The sequence below is a fragment of the Mytilus edulis genome, chromosome 8 (assembly GCF_963676685.1).
Source record: "Mytilus edulis chromosome 8, xbMytEdul2.2, whole genome shotgun sequence".
In the NCBI taxonomy this organism is placed as follows: domain Eukaryota; kingdom Metazoa; phylum Mollusca; class Bivalvia; order Mytilida; family Mytilidae; genus Mytilus; species Mytilus edulis.
This window is the reverse complement of record NC_092351.1, coordinates 1,057,155-1,081,225: the sequence shown is the minus strand read 5'-3', so window position 1 is coordinate 1,081,225 and position 24,071 is coordinate 1,057,155. Positions and strand designations below refer to the sequence as shown.

The following is a 24,071-nucleotide window of genomic DNA, read 5'->3' as shown; positions in this document are numbered from 1 at the left end:
GCAATTTTCAAACACATGCAGACTTTCGATCACTTTCTGTAGAGGCTTATTTCACCCAAAATAAGTTAACAGACGTATAGATAGCTTTTTGCATAAGGGTGATTTCTATCCTACGAAGCGCAAATTATAAGCATACACACACTTAACAGTATGTCTTCATTCAACTCTTTTCATCCTATATGCACGAATCAAATTGTGTCCAACGAAATTATTTTGGAAAAGAGACTAAACGAACTAAAGGTTTTCCTACAATGTATGTTGTATCCAGTCAGTTTAATTCATTTTTGAATCCCACATTTGTTTATTGATGAGTAATGACATAATGATGTCATACCGTTTGTCAACACTGAGGTTGTGAGCTCGAGCCCAGTCAGTACAAGTGCACTCGAATCCAGTCTTAATTGAATAGGAGTGTTAGCTTTCCTACCGAAGGTAGGTAGTTTTCCCGTTGGGGAAGACTTCTACCAATACAAATTAACCGCCACGAAATAGCACACTAGTGTTGAGAGTGGCGTTAACAACTAAAGTTAAAACTAGTACTAGTATCTCAAACTTGACAACAACAATGAAATATTCTTGAAACGCTTTCAAAAACCATAAGCAGTATATATTTATAATCCAAATTGTACCTTTATTCATTTGTGGACCTACATTTCCATGACTTTGTTGTGTTTGTTGCTCTTCAGTGTTTCTGTAGTCTTTAGCGTGTAACCTGAATTTGTTTTTCTCTCAATCGATTTATGACTTTCGAACTGCGGTATACTACTGTTGCCCTTATATATAATCTGAATATTCTTAAAATCTACGTGAAGTGAATTTTTCTTTTTTTTCTTTTACTATGCGTAAGTCCAGAATATTTGTATAAATAGATAAGGACTCATGATCAGTAATTACATTATAAAAATATATAATGAGAGATCCATATGATTATGATATTTGAATGTAGTCGTTTCATAGAGTCACTTCTCTATATACTTATACGCTTCTTAGTTTATAAATTGAAGATTATATTATGTTAATTTGATATTAATATATGTGGATGTGTATAACTTGGTATTGAACAGTCGCATACTATGCAGGATTCTAATTACAATCCAACATAACACATTGGTCAGATTGTATATTTTGCTTTCCAAAATTTTTTTATCTCTAGCACTGAACCTGAAACTCAAAAATATGAAGTCACACCGCAATCGCCAGATCACCTGTGCGCTAAAACACATTGCTTTATAAATAATTCATTAATTTAGATGCGTGTAAATGTTCCTCTTTGGTCTCTTGTCATTCGAGGAAATTGTTTTTCCTTCTCTTGTTGTATTTTAAAATTGATTTTCAAACATTGTAGAATAAAAGTCCTGCTCATTTCATTCCACCAATCCTTCAACTTTTGTATACACTAATGGTACAAATTTAACTGCATAGTGAAAATATTATAGCAATTAGGTGAATGTATATAGTGTTCTATTATACATATTATACACAAGTTTTTTCGCGAATAATAAAAAAAGATTAAAAAGATTTATCAAACATGAAAGTGGTCTCTATCTGACTATCCTTCTGTTCTATAAACAGGTAGTAGCAGGCAATGCAGCAAGGAGAAACTAGAACAAATGAAACTTCAATCTAAAAATAAAAGGTTTCGGAAAGAAATTGCAGCTACTCCTCTCATTGAAGTATGTGTCCATGATAACTTGAATGATGTGACATATCTTGTCAAAAATGATGATCATATGTTACAGATGAATAAAGATGGTGGCAATCTTATCATTAATGCATGTACTGAGAGACATTTGTCAATATTAAAACAACTACTTGCTAAAGGAGATGGCATGACAGATTATACCGATGATGAAGGACGATCGCCGTTATATTGGTCATGTGTTCATGGTTACACAGATATAGTACAATTACTGATGGATAAAAGGTGTGATGTAGATAAACCTAACCACAGTGGAAAAACACCATTGATGGAGGCTTGTACAAGAGGACATCTTGAAATAGCAAATTTACTAATTCATAAAGGTGCAAACATAAACATAACTGATAACGAACAACAGTCAGCACTACATTGGTCTTGTATCAGTGGTAAAATTAATGTGGCACGATCACTGGTGGATAACGGATTCGATATTCGAACACATAACACAAATGGAAAAAATCCTCTGGTGGAGGTTTGTGCTCATGGACTCCTACAAATAGTACAATTATTAATCAAAAAGGGTGCTAACATAAACGCAACTGATAAGGAACAACAAACTCCAATTTATTGGTCCTGTATCGGTGGTAACTTTCATATAGTTTACTTACTGACTGAGGCTCTTTGCGATGTAAATATACCTAACAATGAAGGGAGAACACCATTGATGGAAGCTTGTGGTCAAGGACTTCTGTCAATTGTAAAATTACTTGTGACAAATGGTGCTAAATTGCATATAACTGACAAGAAACAACAAACTCCTTTGTATTGGTCCTGTATTGGAGGTAACATTGATATAGTACGCTTATTGATTGATAAAGGATGCGATATCAACACATCTAACAATATTGGAAGTACACCTCTTGTTGTTGCTTGTAAAAAACGACATATGTTGATAGCAAAAGTTCTAATCGAGAGAGGGCATGATTTACACAAAACCGACATAGATGGACAATCGCCGTTTTTTGTGTCTTGTGTTAGTGGTAATATTGATATTGTTAACCTATTGATTCATGCAGGATGTGATATAAATTTACCTGACAATAACGGTAAAACACCACTGATGGTTGCCTGTGGTGAAGGACATATGTCGATAGTAAAAGTTCTAATCGAGAGAGAGTATGATTTATACAAAACTGACATAGAGGGACAATCGCCGTTTTTTTGGTCTTGTGTTGGTGGTAATATTGATATTGTTTACCTGTTGATTCATGAAGGATGTGATATAAATATACCTGACAATAACGGTAAAACACCACTGATGGTTGCCTGTTGTGAAGGACATATGTCGATAGTAAAAGTTCTAATCGAGAGAGGGCATAACTTATACAAAACTGACATAGAGGGACAATCGCCGTTATTTTGGTCTTGTTTTGGTGGTAATGTTGATATTGTTGACCTGTTGATTGATAAAGTAGGTGATATCAATATACTAGACAATAACGGCAAAACACCACTGATGGTTGCTTGTATTAGAGGACATATATCAATTGTAAAACTTCTTATCGAGAAACGTTCTGACATTAACATAACTGATAATGAAGGACAATCGTCGTGTTATTGGTCTTGTGTCGGTAATAATGCTGATATAGTTAACCTTTTGATTGATAAAGAATGTGATATACACAAACCGAACAATTATGGATTGACACCTATTATTGTGGCTTGTAGTGAAGGACATCTGTCAGTAGTCAAATTACTTATCGAGAAAGGTGCTAACATTAACATTACCGACAAGAAAGGACAGACCCCATTGTATTGGTCCTGCATCGTAGGTTGCACCAAAAAGATACAATTACTGATTGATAAAGGATCTGATATACATAAACCTAACAATAAAGGGTACACACCTCTCATTGTTGCTTGTAATAAAGGATATCTGTCGATAGTAAAGTTACTCATTGAAAACGGTGCTGACATAAATATTTTCGACAAGGAAGGACACACCCCTTTGAGTTTGTCCTGTATCGTAGGAAACGCTAATATAGTAAACTTACTGGTCGTTAAAGGATCTGATATACAGAAATCTAACAATAAGGGGCACACACCTCTCATTGTGGCTTGTATTAATGGACAAATGTCAATAGTAAAACTACTTATTGAAAAGGGTGCGGACATTGATATTGTAGACAAGGAAGGACAAACAGCATTGTACTGGTCATGTTTATATAATCATATTGATATGGTAAGCTTACTGATAGATAAAGGATGTGATGTCAGTAAACCTAACATTCATGGATGCACACCTCTTATTGTGGCTGCTAGTAATGGACATATTTCAATAGTTGAACTACTCATTCAAAGAGGTACGGCCATTAACATTACCGATTATGAAGGACAAACGCCTTTTTATTGGGCTTGTGTCCGTGGTGACATTGGTTTAGCAAAATTACTGATAACCAAAAGTTGTAATGTGCATAAACCTAACAATAATGGGAAAACCCCTCTTATGGAGGCGTGTAGTCAGGGACATCTACAAATAGTAACTCTTCTGATTGAGAAAAATAATTCCATTAACATGACTGATAAAGACGGACAAACGCTTTTCTATTGGGCTTGTTTTGGTGGAAATATTGATATAGTAAAATTATTAATAGATAAAGGAAGTGATGTACAAACGCCTAACAAAAAGGGGAAAACGCCTCTAATGGTGGCTATGGATCAACGACATCGGTCAATAGAACAATATTTTGCTGTGAGAGGGGTGTATACAAACATAAGGAATAAAAACACACATACAGAACATGCCGATTATCCATTTAAAACAGTAAACGCAATAGAAGATAAAAGCTTGAATCTACATAATCCTGAAAAAGTAGAAGGTAGGTGACAAATAAGTATTCAAATAACAAATCAAGTTGAACAAGATAGCATCAAAATTTAAATGAATATCATTCATAATGGCTGTACATATCCGTGTTTAAAGGGACACTAGCTATCAAAATCATGATCACCGATTGACTAAAATTTTCATATTTGATTAGTTTTAGTTTAAACATATTTATTTATAGTGGATTGGGAAACAAGTTTTGCAACTTATATTAATCCCTTTCCACTTTGCGGGTGCGAGTGCTGCATATTTGATTAAACATTGATTCTCAGCAAATCGGGACAATTTGCGAGAATTATACTTGGGAAATAAATTTCTGTTAACCAACTTTTAATAATGCTCAAATGATTTGTATATAAATGATTTGAAAGATTCAAACGCGGCGGATCTGAGCTCTTACTGTGAAAATAATATCGTGGTCAGGACTATGGGGAACTGTTTTCCACATAACAGATACGTTACCGTCATGTTATATTTCCTTAGCAAAAACATGTTCATACAAAGTGTCATTGCTTAGACATTTCCCTCCAGAAATATTCTAGAGGTTCTTTAGATGCTATTAATAGTCATAAATCTTTAGTTATAGACTCTGAAAAGTAAATGAATTGTTCTTGAATGCATATCTTGATTAAATCTAAAAGACATAAAAAAAAACATAACAATTAGTTGTTCTTGATAAAATATGTAGCAAGGTATTACTCAAAATATGTTTTAATATCATTTATCAACAACTGCTCATATTAATTTCATATGTTTTTTTACATCTTTTTTTAAATATTATCGGTTTTTTAACTTGGAAACGGATAGATTAACTTATTATAGATACCAACCAAAATTTTATATTAACTCCAGACTTGTGTTTTGTCTACAACAGACTCATCAGTGACGCATGAATCAAACAATATTTTGAAAGGAAAAATAAAGTACGAAGTAGAAGAGCATTGAGGACCAAAGATTCCTCAAAGTTATTCCAAATACGGCTAAAGTAATGTACCTTACCTCCTATATATTTCCAGGAATATGATTGGTTAAAAGCGTCCGCGTGCAAACCGTGTTTATTTGATATTAGGTTAGTAGGAAGGTGGGGCTTATCTCATACACGGTTAGTAGTGGAGTTAAGTCCCTTCATATTTCATATAAGTAAGACGGAGGCGGGGCTTATTTCATACACGGTTAGTAATGGTGGTATGTCCCTTCATAAAAACAAAACGGTACTGAGAAAAAAAAATAAAAGTTACAATAAACGAAGAAATTGATGATTAAGATTGAAATAAATTCATAAACACATTTAAACCTTACAAGTCGTTATTGTTGGCATCTGTTTAAGTAAGATCAATGGAAGTATTTTCTTACTTCTAACAGTATTGAAGACATAACTTATTTTGAGAGTTCCTAGTCTTTATTGCACACGTTGAGATAGTCAGTAAGATACATCCTTACATAGTGTGTTAGTGACGTAATGCGGTACATATGGAATTTACTGACCCCATATATACCGTATTAGGTCACTAGCACACTATGTAACTAATACTTTTCCTGAAAATTCTGTTATATTGGTTATCGAATTTTTAATTATAAATTATCTTTAAATATATAATATCTAAAATCAAAGAAGTGAGCGTAACGCTTCAAACTTGAATGAAAAAATAGAATATACGATGTAACGTATCTGATCAAAGCATGCAACACATACGTTACAATAGGAAACAAATACGTTTCTTAATGTTTGCACCCTAAATACTTTATCACTAATTACTACCGCTGGGCCGATTGCTCTGCTGTTGGACTGTTAGTCCCCGAGGGTATCACCAGCCCAGTAGCCAGTTCTTCGGTACTGTCTTGAAATTCGGATTTTTTTGTGTCATTCAAATTTGCAGGTGCGAAATGTTAAAAATTATTATAAATTAAGGAATGTAGCTCTGATTCCTTACTGGATTTTGGCTATATTTTTTTGAAGATTTGGATTAGAGCTGTTCATTTTTTATATAAGCTTTGAATTTTACATATTTTGGCCACGAACATCACTGTTGAGACATATATTGTCGAAATGCGCATCTGGTGCAGGAAAATTAGTACTGTTAATGTTATTCATTCTGTAGGCACAAAATAAAGATGTCTAATTCGTATTTTCTTCTTCTTCCCTGGATTTTTAGAATCTTTATATTGTAAACATACTTTCGTATGTCGAACAGTTCCACTACCAAAAATAAATGAAGAATAAATTAACAATCGTAACACAACAACATTATATAAACTATTTACATTTTTTTTAACTTTAAGTCTTTATGTGTTTTCACAAGGGAGGTTTACAGGTTTTATTTTAACTTTACATGGGAAATTTACAGTTTTTAAGACTTTTTACAAAGGAAGTTTAGTTTTAAGACTTTTTACAAGCAAAGTTAGATTTTTTTATGATTTTTTACTTTTTCTACTGATTTTTTGTGTGATAACATATACAGATTAGGTCACATATCAATTTGTTAAAATATCTAAATAAATATATTAAAATATCAAAGTAAAAGCAATACAATTACAAAAATTGACGTTGTTCTATCATATGACTTCGCAAAATGCAGCTAATAATTTCTTGTTATGATGATATCATTCATTGATCATTAAACAAAACAAAAATGATTAAGGCAGGTATCCCATATGTCTGAAGTTCGAAATTATATCGATACTTCATCCTTTTTCGAAACATTGTAACGTATCTGTTGGTACCGTATAAGTTTCTGATACAAGGACAATTTTTCACTTTTGAAAAGTAAGATCAGATATTTGAAAACATATGTTTTTAGTTAAATAGATCCCATGCAAGTGGTCAATGTTTGTTTAAATGATTCCATAGTAACATATCTGTTACAAATTAATGTACAGAAGCCTTTTTCTAGTTTTGGAGCATACTAATTTTCTTAACCATCAAAGATACACATCATATAATTTTGTTTTGGTTATAACTATGAACTAACACTTCGAAAGCTACATACTCATTAGTTCAATTGACCTTTAGAGGAATGTTTGGTCTAGTTAAAAGTTAGTAACGTATCTGGTCAAAGAAAAAGCGACATATATTCTCAAAACTGTGTTGGTTTTTTTTATGACAAACTATTGAAAATAACACGAAGTTTTATTGGCTAAATGGTGATAGATCGGAAAAGGCAACAGAAGTACATGCTTTACAAGTTTCTTAAGTCAACTTCTCAACAGAAAAAATATCTATACCATCAGAGACATTCGTTTTACTCAAAATAGTATGTTTAAGTGTAAGGCTGGAGTTTTTCTACGTAACAATTGTGTTCGGTGTAGCTAGATATCTTACTTGACCTTAAAAAAACAAATTTGTTTAGACATTTTAAAGCATATGAGGCTTCAAATATCTACGTATGATATCCACAATTCACATATTTGACCCGATAATCTGAGAATGAGTGTAAAACAATATTAAACATTTATCCAAATTATTAAAAGTCTAAAATAAACAATTAACAGAGCATTTGCTCGATAATGTGTAGCTTCGTGTATTTTAGTCTAGACCCCATATAAAGTATTTAAACATAAATATAGATATAAATTCATTACGCGATCACGTGCAATTGAATTTTTCTAAGTCTGTTTCATTTCATATTATAGATTAAAAATATATGTTAATTATCGTCCTAACCTGTACATGCTGTATAAGAAGGTTTTTTGTTGATCGAATCGGTCAATCAAATGATTTACATTTGTTTCACTATCAATGATATCATTTTTTTACCTTTAAATGACGATTTATGCGATATCCATCCCTAGGTAACGGTTGTAGTTCACATGAATAATTAATTTCAATGTTTTTCTATGTTGTGATGTTATGCTATTGTTTCAGAAAAAGGGAGAAGGTTTGAATCCATTAAAACGTTTAATCCCGCTGCAAATGTTTGCACCTGTCCTAAGTCAGGAATCTGATGTACAGTAGTTGTCGTTTGTTTATGTAATATATACGTGTTTCTCGTTTTGTTTACATAGATTAGACCGTTGGTTTTCCCGTTTGAATGGGGCCCTTTATAGCTTGTTGTTCGGTGTGAGCCAAGGCTCCGTGTTGAAGGCCGTACTTTAACCTATAATGGTTTACTTTTTAAATTGTTACTCGGATGGAGAGTTGTCTCATTGGCACTCAAACCACATCTTCCTATATCTATTCTTAGCTTATTTGGTCAAAATTGAACCATAATTGCTAATAAAAACGAATTATTATTTCACTATTTTTCTTTCATTAATGATTGAACAAAAAAGTTGTAGTTTAGATTTTTTTAATTTATCTTGTAGCTAGTGGCCCTGCACTTAAAAACACAACTATTGAATGAGATCAAAAGGGTTCCGTCGTAGGTTCACACTTTCCATAGAAAATACATTTGTGTTACTACTGTCTTTCAAAGTTTTCGACGGCTCCATATACGTTGACATTATAACATAAAAAAATAATGGGAATGTTAATTTTGAAAATCTAATTGATTACAGATGTTCGTCCCTTAATTATCTCGTTTAGAGGATCACATATTACGCAAAATATATTTCTACTTTCTCCAATAGTTCCAATGATCCATTGTCACTAGAGCAGATGGTAATATAAAACGTTTACATTTAACATGTTTAATAAAGTTATTATTTATTATTCAATTGAACTAATGGATGATCTTAATATATCTGACCACATTGGGAAAATTCAACTTCAGGTAAAGTATTAATAAGTCGATGAAATATATAAATATTCTGAGGTTAAGTTGTGACATCAATTTTTTCCAAATTACTTAGTTTTGAGTTTGTTTAGGTTATTTTTTTAACATAAGTGAACAAAGAATCAGTTCCTTATTTCGTAAAAAAAATCCAGTTAAGATTTAAACAGGACCTGCATACTTTGTAGATAAAAACACAATCTTAATCTGAGTCTAATATATCATATATCTTTTTAATGTAGGCAGACCAAAAAGAAAAAAAGAATCATTTAGCCCGTTTGGAGTGGACAACAAAATCAAAATAAAAGAATCAGAAATCTATGGAGTAGTTAGTCCTAAAAATCTAAATGAAGGTGATAATCTATCAAATGATAAATTACCAGTAGAAACATATCAACTTCCGGTTTCAAACAAAGGTCAGTCATATAAAATTAGCCATACTCATTTAATGGACGCATGTTTACAAGGCAACACGGTCGTTGTCGGATTTCTGATCAGAAAAGGTACGAATGTGAATGAGATGGATGATTATGGTTGCAGTCCAATCATGGGCGCTTGTGGTAAGGGACATTTTTTAATAGTTAAACTGCTGATTGAGAGCGGGGCTGACATTAACATTACCGATAAAAAAGGACAAACGCCGTATTATTGGTCTTGTTTTGGTGGTAATCTTGAAATAGTACAGTTACTGATGGACAAAGGAAGTGATGTAGATAAACCTAACAATATTGGAAAAACACCATTGATGGAGGCGTGTACAAAAGGACATTTACATATAGTAGAATTCATTATGAAAAGAGGTACTGACATTAACATAACCGACTATAATGGGCATACAGCATTAGATTGGTCTGACAAAGATAACATTGCAATAGTAACCTTACTAAAATAATTTTGAAGCAATATTCATAAATGTATTAATAAAAGAATGATACTGGTGCCTTGAGGTCAAACACATTTGCCATTAGTAAAACTTTTTTGATGAAGCTGAAGTCCAATCAACTTGAACCTTAGTACACATGTTCCTTATGATATGATCTTTCGTATTTTAAAACTAAATTAGCCTTTTGACCCCATTTTCATGGTCCACTGAACATGGAAATTCAAAGTGTGAGTTTCAGACTAAAGTTTTTGGTCAAGGTAGTTTTTTATGAAGTCCAATCAACTTGAAACTTAGTACACATGTTCCCTATTGGTTGATCTTTTGACTTTTAAGGCCAAATTAGATTTTTTACCCAATTTCACGGTCCATTGAACATGGAAAATGATAATGCGAGTGGGGCATCCGTGTACTTTGGACACATTATTGTTGTCTATGTAATGGAACTATAAACATTTATCATACAAGTGGGATGTGTATCTAGCTAAAAAATCAGATTTAACCCAGATTTTCTGTGGAAAAAGTCTGTACCAAATCTGGAATATGACAGTTGTTTTTTGAATGTGCCGTTATGTAATTTAGGAAATATTGATTTTTTTGTGCAAAAGATATTTTACTTTGCTTTTTTAGTATTTTTGTGGTTTTCCATATACTATTTAAAGAAATCAGAAACTCGTACCCGTCAAATGTTGAATCTTCGTGAGATATTTAAATGTAATAGTGATTGATTGGTTGGTAGTGTTTTGATTCTTATGTAGACGAAACGCGCGTCTGGCGTATAAAATTATAATCCTGGTACTTTTGATAACTATTTACACCACTGGGTCGATGCCACTGCTGGTGGACGTTTCGTCCCCGATGGTATCACCAGCCCAGTAGTCAGCACTTCGGTGTTGACATGAATATCAATTATATGGTCATTTTTATAAATTTTCTGTTTACAAAACTTTGAATTTTTCAAAAACCTAAGGACTTTCTTACCCCAGGAGTAGATTACCTTAGCCGTATTTGGCACAACTTCACTTTCGATCTTGTATATCTGGGCGTTATGTATTCGGGTTCAGTTTTCTGTAATTAGTTTTTACTTCAGTTTCATTATGTATATCTCTTTCATATTCATTTGTTAAAATTTACTGTTTGCAATAGTGTAAATTGTTTTATATAATATGAATGTTCTTATCCTGGGCATACAAACAATGCCGTATTTGGCAAAATCTTTTCAACTTTTGATCTGCAGTGCTGTACAATTTTGTATTTTTTTCGTCACTGGTGAGTCTCGTGTGGACTATAATATTTTGTTTTCCTTTCTATGTTATAATTAACTGTGCCATTAAAGTGCGAGGTTTTGGCATGCCTTAAAACCAGGTTCAACCCACCACTTTTATTCCCCTTTAAAAGTGTCATGTACCAAGTCAGGAAGATGGCCATTGTTATATTATTGTTCGTTTATGTGTGTGTTGCATTTTAACGTTGAGTCGTTTGTGTTATCTTATTTTTGAGATAAGACGTGGCACGGTACTTGTCTATCCCATATTCATGTATTTGGTTTTGATGTTATATTTGTTATTCTCGTGGTGTATTGTCTGTTGCTTGGTCCTTTTCTGTGTGCTGTTGCGTTTCGGTGTTGTGTCGTTGTTCTCCTCTTATATTTAATGCGTTTCCCTCGGTTTTGGTTTGTTGCCCCGATTTTGTTTTTTGTCCATGGATTTATGAGTTTTGAACAGCGGTATACTACTGTTGCCTTTATTTGGAATTTTGGTTCCTCAATGCTCTTCAACTTTGTATTTGTTTGGCTTTTTAACATTTTTGATCTGAGCGTCACTGATGAGTCTTATGTAGACGTAACGCGCGTCTGGCGTATAAAATTATAATCCTGGTACTTTTGATAACTATTTACACCACTGGGTCGATGCCACTGCTGGTGGACGTTTCGTCCCCGAGGGTATCACCAGCCCAGTAGTCAGCACTTCGGTGTTGACATGAATATCAATTATATGGTCATTTTTATAAATTTTCTGTTTACAAAACTTTGAATTTTTCAAAAACCTAAGGACTTTCTTACCCCAGGAGTAGATTACCTTAGCCGTATTTGGCACAACTTTTTGGAATTTTGGTTCCTCAATGCTCTTCAACTTTGTATTTGTTTGGCTTTTTAACATTTTTGATCTGAGCGTCACTGATGAGTCTTATGTAGACGAAACGCGCGTCTGGCGTATAAAATTATAATCCTGGTACTTTTGATAACTATTTACACCACTGGGTCGATGCCACTGCTGGTGGACGTTTCGTTCCCGAGGGTATCACCAGCCCAGTAGTCAGCACTTCGGTGTTGATATGAATATCAATTATATGGTCATTTTTATAAATTTTCTGTTTACAAAACTTTGAATTTTTCAAAAACCTAAGGACTTTCTTATCCCAGGAGTAGATTACCTTAGCCGTATTTGGCACAACTTTTTGGAATTTTGGTTCCTCAATGCTCTTCAACTTTGTATTTGTTTGGCTTTTTAACATTTTTGATCTGAGCGTCACTGATGAGTCTTCTGTAAACGTAACGCGCGTCTGGCGTATAAAATTATAATCCTGGTACTTTTGATAACTATTTACACCACTGGGTCGATGCCAGTGCTGGTGGACGTTTCTTCCCCGAGGGTATCACCAGCCCAGTAGTCAGCACTTCGGTGTTGACATGAATATCAATTATATGGTCATTTTTATAAATTTTCTGTTTACAAAACTTTGAATTTTTCAAAAACCTAAGGACTTTCTTACCCCAGGAGTAGATTACCTTAGCCGTATTTGGCACAACTTTTTTGGAATTTTGGTTCCTCAATGCTCTTCAACTTTGTATTTGTTTGGCTTTTTAACATTTTTGATCTGAGCGTCACTGATGAGTCTTATGTAGACGTAACGTGCGTCTGGCGTATAAAATTATAATCCTGGTACTTTTGATAACTATTAACACCACTGGGTCGATGCCACTGCTGGTGGACGTTTCGTCCCCGAGGGTATCACCAGCCCAGTAGTCAGCACTTCGGTGTTGACATGAATATCAATTATATGGTAATTTTTATAAATTTTCTGTTTACAAAACTTTGATTTTTTCAAAAACCTAAGGACTTTCTTACCCCAGGAGTAGATTACCTTAGCCGTATTTGGCACAACTTTTTTGAATTTTGGTTCCTCAATGCTCTTCAACTTTGTATTTGTTTGGCTTTTTATCATTTTTGATCTGAGCGTCACTGAAGAGTCTTATGTAGACGAAACGCGCGTCTGGCGTATAAAATTATAATCCTGGTACTTTTGATAACTATTAACGCCACTTTTAAATACCGCATTTAGGCTATTTCGTGGCGGCCAGTTTTATAGGTGGAGGAAGCTTTAAATGTTTCATATTATGCATCTAATGTATGCTGATTTACTTATATCATAACTGCAACATACAATGTTGAATTACAAATTAGAATTTTTCTTAACTCTGATTGATATGATTGAATGTATATCTTGTCTATCGGAAACGTGACGATTATATTTCAATTGAATGTTGCATACGTTTATTAATTTGTTTTTGTTTTACTCGGGTTCTTTTTATACTTAATAAAATAATCATAACTTTGAAATCTGTGGCTTTTCTTTTATAATAATCAAGTGGAGTTGATAAGAATATTTTTAAATAATGCCGATAATTTAAATACCAGTTCTGAGTCTGAAATTCCACCCTTTTACAGTTGTTTTGAATTTCTCGAAAAATCATTAATAATGCATGCAAATCATACAGAGGTTTCTCATCCAAAATAAAAAGTAGTTGGCATAACCCTCGGACTCCATGTTCTGAAATGAATATGAATATGTTGTCCTTGCTCTGACTATTTTAAAGGCTTAAATCTATCCAGATGAATTTCAACTAAAAGATGCCAAATGATTTAAAGTAAACACTGTCATATTACTTTTCACGCCTTTTTAAAGCTGAAAATACTGCATGTGTTTTGTTCAATGTTGAAGGTCGAATGATACTTATAATGATTGAATCGACATTCGTTGAACTCTTGTGGATAGTTGTCTCTTTTGCAATCATTCTACATCTTATAAAACTTGGTTGTTTTGGCATTATATAGTCATTCACTATCAAACTGTTTGACAAAAAAACAACAAATATGTATATGTAAAAATGTAGCAATATTAAAACCAAAAATTTAAGCATGAAATAACAATAATGATAAACTGCAAAAAAGGTTTGAGCGGATCTATTATTCATGATAAACTAAGAGAAATAGATGAATCAAACATTAATATAATCTACTTACGTACACCGCAAACTTGTTCAGCAAAGATAGGGTTAAGAAAAACTTTTTTGAAGGTAGTGAAGTCGGTTCTCCACAAAATGTAAAAAATAAAACTTCACACCAATTTTTTAAGGTAATAAACATTGCTCTTTTTAAATAAAATTCACTTAACAAAAAACAAAAAAGAATCTTAGACATGGAAAAATATTAAATACTAAACTCGTTCAAAGGGTATCAACACGTCTCAATCTTCAAAATCGCTAATCTAAAAATACTACCATCGCTAACATTATTAACAATAAAGATCGTTGTTACCCTTCTTTCGATAAGTTTCATGCCAACAAATGATTTACACATCCCCGTTGGGATTTTTAAACTAAGGACACCTACGGGTGTGGGAGTTAATTGCTACATTGAAGACCCATTTGTGGCCTTCGGCTGTTGTCTGCTCTATGGTCGGGTTGTTGTCGCTTTGACATATTCCCCATTTCCTCTCTCAATTCTATTAACAGGTTGGTAACGCATGGTTCCATATTGCATGTCATTAATAACAATGACAATGACTTGGTTTAGTAAATTTAACGACTGTATTGTCCTTCCGGAGCACCTGTGATCATCCAAAGTTATTGGTGGGGTTCGTGTTTCTTATTCTTTAGTTTTCTATGTTGTGTTTTCATTTTAAGCTATGGCGTTGTCAGTTTATTTTCGATTTAGGAGTTTGACTGTTCCTCTGGTATCTTTCGTCTCTGAATTTTTACACAACATGTATGATGCCCGTGTTTGTTGTGATGTTTTAGATTCTAACAAAGGTAATCTATATAGTATTGGTCAGGAATTTCGTTACCACAAATTACTATAAACCTTTAAGTTACTTATCTCTTCCATAGCTATAAAGATTTGATTATGAAGTTTAGTTTTACCTGTACAAAACTTATTTTAAATCGGATAGCACATCTTCATTTTACGGAGATGTTTGTGTACCATGCCCGTAAACTAATAAACGATCCTGGTAAACTTATCGATCCTTTGAATACACTTTTTTTTAAATTTAAAGGTTACAAATTTACCACTGTAATTAGATTATGGAATATCGTTTTATTGGTAATAATTTTAATTTTAGAATCAAGAAATCAAAAATAAACTGTACTGTTATACCACTGTCCCAGGTTAGGGGGGGTTGGAATCCCGCTAACATGTTTAACCCCGTCACATTATTCATGTATGTGCCTGTCCCAAGTCAGGAGCCTGTAATTCAGTGGTTTTCGTTTGTTTATGTGTTACATATTTGTTTTTCGTTCATTTTTTTACATAAATAAGGCCGTTAGTTTTCTCGTTTAAATGGTTTTACATTGTCTTATCGGGGCCTTTTATAGCTGACTATGCGGTATGGGCTTTGCTCATTGTTGAAGGCCGTACTGTGATCTATAATTGTTAATATTTGTGTAATTTTGGTCTTTTGTAGATAGTTGTCTCATTGGCAATCTTACCACATCTTCTTTTTTATATATTAATACTATTGTTATGCACATTCGGGGATATACTATCTGTCGTTACCTGTATCTTGGCATCGCACAAGGTCATGTTTATTTTTGACTGTTTAAACGTCTTTGATTTTAGTCTAAGATGCATGTCTTTTTTTATATTAGTTGTTAGTGGCTTTGAACTAGCTGTAAGTGACTGGTTTTTATAGTTCGTTCTTGTGTTGTGCTGATGCACCATTGTCCCAGGTTAGGGGATGGTTGGATCACGCTAACATGTTAACCACGCCACATTCTGTATGTATGTTGCTGTCTAAAGTCAGGAGCCTCTAACTCAGTGGTTGTCGTTTGTTGGTGAGTTATATATTTGTTTTTCGTGCATCTAATTGTCATTAAATTAATTTCTCGTTTGAATTGTTTTACCTTTGTCATTTTGGGACCTATTATAACTGACTATGCGGTATGTGCTTTGTTCATTGTTGAAAGCCGTACGGTGACCTATAGTAGTTAATTTCGGTGTCATTTGGTCTCTTGTGGAGAGTTGTCTCATCTGCAATCAAATACCACATCTTCTTTATAATATATACATCTGCTGTTATATGTTGAATCAGTCGATGAAGAAACTAGTGTGAAGCTAGCCGTCAATAGCAGCCGGTGTTTATATTGAGGCCAGTCGTCAATAATATTCATAAACGTTCGATGAAGTGTAGTTAGAAATTATGAACGATTATTATGATTAAATTACTTTTCTTGTTTATTTGTGAAATTGATTCAAACAGTAAAATAAAATTGAGAATGGAAATGGGGAATATGTCAAAGAGACAACAACCCGACCAAAGAAAAAAAACAACAGCAGAAGATCACCAACAGGTCTTCAATGTAGCGAGCAATTCCCGGACCCGGAAGCGTCCTTCAGATGGCCCCTTAACACATATATACTAAATCAAAGGGTGTCTTCTTCGAGGTCCACGTTTACTTAATCACAAAAAAACTATTGGTATTTTTAAAATAAAAGGAAGACAAGTTAATGCTTCTGTAAATACAGAACCGAGAACTGATCTATTCCAAATTCTGTGATTAGTAAAATAGTGTAAACTAAAGCAACACAACTAAAAGGATGAATAAAATATAGAAACTTAAAGATAACTATCAATAAAGGAATTGAACGAAAGACATGAAATGTGCTTAATTATGAATCTTGAAAACGGGAAAATTCACTGGACAAACAAAATAGGACAGTATTAATAAATAATTTTGACTTCTCAAAGTATTTATATAATTAACACTTATACATTACACGTTAGCTAAAAGAAGTAAAAAGGGGTTAATTGCCATATGGGTATTCTATAATCTGTTCATTGTCTCCAATTATAGTCCCATCTTAAAAGTACTGTAACGAGCACACAGGGTAAACGTATCTATTTCTATTTAGAATGAGTTCGTTACCAGTTTGATACTGGATCCAAAATTTTTCTATTTACAAAATATGTAACAAGTAAACTTTATTCATAAATTAACGTCAATAAACTATTGCCGACTAGCCAAACAAAGAGACTATCCACGTTTGCCATGATAGCAGAGGTAGAGGTGGATATTCCCTTAAAAATTGCCAATAACAACTGTACTCTAGACCCGTAAGAGTTTGTCAGCAAAGGATTTGAAGGGAATGTGGTATCCTGGTTTAAAACAAAGTCGAAATGAACCATAGTCGGATGGCCAAACTAAGAGATTCTCCACAACGGCCATTATACCAGAGGTAAAGTAAGGTTTTGCCTCTAAAATGGTCAATAGCACTTATTCCCTAGACCCGTCAGAGTTATATAGAAAAGGGTAAGGGGGTATCCTGGTAAATCAAAATATTCGAAATGAATTATTGCCGGCTGGCCAAACTAAGAGATTCTCCAAGTGGGCCATGATACTAGAAGTAGAATTAATATCGCATATAAACTTAAATCCTAGACCCGCACGAGTTTGTCAGGAGAGGGTTTAAAGGGGAGTGTGGTATTCTGGTTTACAACGACGAGGGACTATTGCCGATTTGCCAAACAGGTGGATATTGCATTTAAATGGTTCATAGCACTTATGTCCTGGACCCGTACGAGTTTGTCAGTAAAAAGTTAAATGGGTAGGTAGAACTTCTGTTTACAGTCAAAATAATTTATTGCCGGCTAGCCAAACTAAAGGATTCTCCACGTGGTCCATTAATAGAGGCAGAGGTGGGCATTGCCTCTAAAATGGCTCATAACTCTTATGTCCTAGACCCGTACCACTTAGTCAGCAAAGGGTAAAGGGGGTACCCTGGTATATCACCAAGTCAAAAAGAACTATTGCCGGCTGGCCAAACTATCAGATTCTCCACGTGGGTCATTATGCAAGAGGTAGAGGTTGATATTGCCTTTTAAATGGTCCATATGCATAGCACTTATGACTTTGACTCGTACGAGTTTGTCACAGTTAAAAGGGGAATGTGACACCTTTGTTTACAACGAAGTCGAAATAAACTATTAAATTTTACACCCCAAATTCATAAACCGGCGAAATTGTGTCCCCGGCGAATATGAGCCCACCACTCTAGACTAATGTGACCTTAATTTCTAGAAGTAGGTGACTTTCATTACTGTTTATTATATACCTATATGGAGTTATTTTCTGTCAGAACGACAGGTCATTTTTTTTCAGAATCAACCCGGACGATACCATGTTTCAATGAAAAATGCTCAAAGGCATAAAATAATGACCTGTGTGAGGCTGAAATATAAACAGCGGCCATTTTTGTTTACCGCTTCGAAAAACGACGATGTAAATGATTTTTAAAAATTGATGTTAACTAGTGAAACTGAACAATTAAAAGTAAATATAATGCACTTACCCATTTAAGCTTGAAAATCATCCAGACTAGAAATTAGTGTGTTTGTTATTTCGTTTAGTACTCTTGGTTTTTTAGATGTAGGTTGTGGTACACTGACGATGATAGTTTCAGTCGTAATCAAGGCTTGTTTTTGTTTTTCCGGATTATACACTTTTTTGATAAGGTTAATAAATGCTATGAAAGGGTCGTCAGAGCCAATAATATATTTTTTTCGTACACAATATTGACTGAAATAAGTGCCATAAAGAGATTTTACTGTGCAGTATTTTGGAACTGATTTTTTAAGTGCTCGCCAAGTACTTTCAATCGTATTTGTATGCGCTCCTGTTTCAGTGTCTACAAAATTTACAGAATGGTTGACTTTTTTAAAGTGTTCAAATCCCTCAGATCCTAAACAATCATTTGCCTTCCAACAGTCGCTGATGACTGTGGTTCCTGGTTTTATGTTGTCTTTTATTAATTTCAACAATGTTTCTTTTGTCCGATGTTCAACTGATGCAAAAAAACTTTTTTTTTGTGTCTCTTTCTATACTTCCAAAGACCCACTGTCCTTCTACTCGACGCCCTTTATGGTATTTTCTTTTTCCAAATTTACTTTCGTCAATTTCTACAATAACGTTCTCTCCTCCAATTGTTTCACTGTCTATTTCCAAAATTTCTATGCAAACTTCACGGCAATAATTGTACCAATCTACGATTGTTTGATTACAAAAAGAGAGTTCATGTTTACACTTCCAATAAAAAATGTCGTTTGAAAAAGAACTGTCTTTTCTTAAACCGAAATTACATGGCTACACTTTGTACATACCTCTCCAGATAAATCTAGAATTAATCCTAGAGGAAACAACATTAAATAATTTTCTCAACACTTTCACAAATAATGAACAAATCTTTTAACTTGATCGTAATTTCCGTATTTACATTGTAACAGTGTTTGTAACCACACCTGATTTTACGTTACTGTTGACTATGACGTCACTTATTCAAGAATATTCATGACGTAGAGGTCACATATAATGAGATTTTTATCACTTGATAAACCTACCTGAGTTACGGAAGCTTAGACATTTTGTACACTTACCAAGACGTATTTCTGCTAGATTTTGTAATTTTCATTTAAAAAACTGTTGAGAACAACAGGTTTTTAAACAAAACTTTACCTTGGGAGTTCGATTTTAAATTTCTTTTTTTTATTTCTGGCCTATTTTCGTTTTTAACTTTTGGCGGGACCAATTCCTATATACTAATATTTACTATAGTTTCCCGTACTTTTTATGGGGTCCGCTAAAGTAGAGGTACTCCCAAAGTTTGACTGGTTACCATTCTGTCTGAAGACGTTATGTATACAAAGACGTACTAATCATGTGACGTTAACATACGTTACGTTAACACCAATTAAGTGTCTCTGTGTTACACTCAAATTTCAAATTTCAAATATTCACAATGATTGAAAATCACTTTAAAGTCCATGTATGTAGAAAGTAATATCAATTGGAAAATTAAAGTCTGTATAGGTTCAAATTCAATCAAATTTTTCATGTTTGTATACGGATACGGTACACATCTTATTCTCCGGCCACAAAGAAGATGAAAAGCTTAAGGTGTCAATGGTTCAAGTTCGTTGACATCTGATGACACGTTCATGATTGGTCTGTCGTTCAATATAAATTCGATCTCAGTGATGACTGTCTGTAATATTTACATGCATATAAATTTACTCCCTAAATCTTTCTTTGAAGATTTTGTGGTGAGTCTGATCATTCGTTCCCAGAATCTTCCGTAACAAGGTGCTCTTTTTAGAATAAATTTCCATTTTGCTCCTTGATTTTTAAAAAAAGTCTTGTAAAGATTGTGAAATTGTTAGCCGTTTAATATCAGTACTGACGGCTATATATGTTGATGCATTGTCCGAAATCATTGATTTTGGTAACTTTTTGCGACTTACAAATTGTCTGAATGATAAAATAAAATACTCTTCAGTCAAGATTGAAACGATCTCTAAATGTACGGCTCTACTAGAGGCGCAAGTAAATAAACAGATGTAAACTTTGCAAAATCTACGCCTGTCACAGTAAATGGAAATGTATTTTGAACTCTATCTTCTGATAGTGGTTGCGGGTCCGTTTTTGATCAGCCTTTTCTGTACTTTACGACAAATCACACTTTTCCGTAAACTATACTGTTCTTACACATTGTCTAATCATTGGTATTCAATAGCTTTGGCGTAAAAATGTTACTGAACTGATCAGTCCTGGATGTAGTTGGTTTACATACACATCCCTAATCACAAGATCTGTAAAATTGTGTTTCGCGGGTAACAAGTACAGAAATATCGTACTTTCACTCAACGAAGCATTGTGTATCTTTCCTCAGCACATGAATATTTCATTGTCGTCTTTGAAAAGTTTAAACTGTAACAGTAGACGATCGTTTATTTGGTTTATCGTAAAAATTAAACGTAGTGTTCTGTGATGTAAGTAATTATAAGTTTGACTCAATGTCATATTCAACATTTGTTAGCAATGCCGTTGTGTTTCCAATTCAAAATGGGCCATTAAGTTTCGTTGATAATCCACTTTGGTCCATGTGTCTATAATTCATTGTTTATAAATTTATCTGCAGAAGTTCCTCTAGTTTGTAAATCTGCTGGACTCATGTCCGTCGAACAATATTTCTATTGCTGATTTTTAACAAGTTCTTTGATGTCACTCGGTTAGCAATAAATTTCTTTAGGTGTTTTATCGACGTAATCCATGCTAAAACATTTGACTATCGGAACAAACTGTTACTTCAATGTCTCCTATATTCTCTTGTTAATGATTAGCTAGTCTCTCACCAGTTAATGCTTGATTTAAAGGGGCCACTCTGTTTTCTCGCCATAACCCGCGTTGATTGATCTCCGTTCACTATGTATGCGCTTGATCCATGTGCACTTTGACTAACATCGGTATATACATGTAATCTCCTTACTTTGATGTTGATATCTGTAGATGATTCATTGGCGAAATAAAATGTCCGTACTTCAAGTGTGACTGCCTTTTGTAAATCCTCCAAGAAATCGTACTATTTACTCTTTATATCATTGGTAAGGATTGATCCCAGTCAAATTTCCTTTCCCATATAGTCTGCATAAAAATCTTAGCTCGTACTGTGATAGGAATCAATACTCCTAACGGGTCAAATATCCTTGACCATTGTTGAAGAATTTCTCTCTTGGTAACAAATTTACGCTTTTCAATGTTAATGCTGCTTTGAAACATATCGTGTAATATACAGTGTTCCAACGAAATCCCAAAATCTGAATAGTTGTATCTTTATCCATGCAGTCCTCCGACTCTACCATATAAAAGGTCTCTCTTCATTACTCTAGCTGTATCTGACAAATTATTTTTCAGATATTTCAAGATTGTGGCATTCAACATGAATGGGAAACAAGTTGTTCCAAATAGAAATACTCGGAAACGATAAGTGACTAGTGGACTAGTAGGGTCGCTTGGATCGCCCAACCAAAGAAATCTTGTTACGTCTCGGCCTTCTTCGTATAACTCTTTCGGTAAAAACGTCTTCCCAATATCCGTTGTTACTGCAATCGGAATCTTGTGATAATTCCTGTCAAGTCATTAATAAGTGGTGGTATTGACATGAAACAATCATTCAAGCTGGCTTTGTCTGATGAATCTATACAGTTACAATTGTAAATGTTGCGTATTGGGGTTGTTGATGAGTCGTTTATCAAAGCATGATGCGGAATGTAGTGTATTTTTGTACGTTTCTCTCTTTCCTCATTGACCTTTTCAACGAAGCGAAGTTGTTCTTGATCTTTAATTATACTTCCGTATATTTTCAGCATGTATAGGTCCTTACTGAGCATGTTAATTAAATTTTCCGTAAGACGTTTTGTTACATTGCAGATTGTTCCAATGATGTTTATTTCCGAGCGGTTACCTATAATTGCTGACATCCACTTTATTTGATATTTGGTAGATATTTGTCTTATTATCAGTCATACCTTATCTCTCTTTTTTCTACAGTATATACTGGTATATTGTGATTTTGTATTTTGATAAAAAAAAAAAAAAAAAAAAAAAAAAAGATATGGTTTGAATGGGATTATCTTCCTTTTACCATACTTTATATACCTATATGGAGTTATTTTCTTTCAGAACGACAGGTCATTCTTTTTCAGAATCAACCCAGACGATACCATGTTTCAAAGATATATGCTCCAAGGCATAAAATAATGATCTATGTGAGGTCATTATTTTCCTTGATAAACATGCAATCTATGATTTATACTTCGAAACTTTATTCGTTTTATAGTTTTTTGTTGCCGATTTGGAAATTTATTTTTCAAGGTTAAATCGATGATAGGTGTAAAAAAAAACGCATTGTGGTCCCGCATTTTAATTTTAGAAACAAATAACGTGAAGTTTTGTTAATTCATCGCTACAATAAAGAAACATTATCGTATATGTCAGATGAATTTTAATGTAGACTTTCATAAAATAACTATTTAAAAATTATTTATAAAATAAGATTTAACATATTCGTGTGTAAGAATCTTCTTGAGTCAAACTGAATAGGTTGATTGATTTCTGGTTGCTTGCTTAACGTCCAGTGGCAAATATGTCATGCATGTTCAGAACGATACACACTGAATAAGAAATCATACTGTATCCTACATGTATTTATATTCGTCTTCGTGTCAGTTCTTAACTTTTTAAAATATATGTATACCTTTTACTAATACTATAATCTTATATTCTATTAAATAACATTAACGTAACTCACGACAGGGTCGAGTGCGGAGGGTATATAATGATATCCTGATTATCTTTTAATGAAATGTATTGCTATTCAAAAGACAATCTTTCTGAATTTTTATTCGATTCGAGTAAAATTGTAAAAAAAAAAAACTTTTCCAATAGCTTCCCCCTTTTCCATTAGCTTAGTAGTACAATAAATTACTTACAATGTGTCTTGTATTTGTCATACACCATTATCGGATGGTAACAATACATTTGTGTCTTACTTCATGCAGTTACAGTAATATTTTTATTGTGTATGGATAATAATTTTTAAAAGGTTTATATCTAAATTATTTAGTGAGTTTTATTTCACATTCTAAATGAGCCGCAGGGCGTAATAAAACCTGAACGCATTAGAAAGGAATATCCCACCTTAGTGTTGTCGGTAAAATAGGATACTAAATTTTACAAGTCTTTATAAAATTAATATTTTTGACGGTATATAAGTCAGATAATGCATATTTTAAGGTAGATCATAAGTAAATGTTTTTTGAGACAGAATTTTTTTATAATTTGAC

General features: G+C 33.4%; 1 protein-coding gene and 1 pseudogene across 1 annotated transcript; one reads left to right on the top strand and one right to left on the bottom strand.

Moving 5' to 3' along the window:
• Nucleotides 1-838: 838 nt before the first annotated feature.
• On the top strand, nucleotides 839-10,127 carry LOC139486674 (serine/threonine-protein phosphatase 6 regulatory ankyrin repeat subunit B-like). The gene is made up of 3 exons (XM_071271596.1): nucleotides 839-842; nucleotides 1,573-4,518; nucleotides 9,478-10,127. Exons 1-3 carry the CDS (start codon nucleotides 839-841, stop codon nucleotides 10,125-10,127), a joined length of 3,600 nt encoding a protein of 1,199 aa, XP_071127697.1.
• Nucleotides 10,128-18,749: 8,622 nt separating this feature from the next.
• On the bottom strand, nucleotides 18,750-22,005 carry LOC139486673 (uncharacterized; annotated as a pseudogene).
• Nucleotides 22,006-24,071: the final 2,066 nt, after the last annotated feature.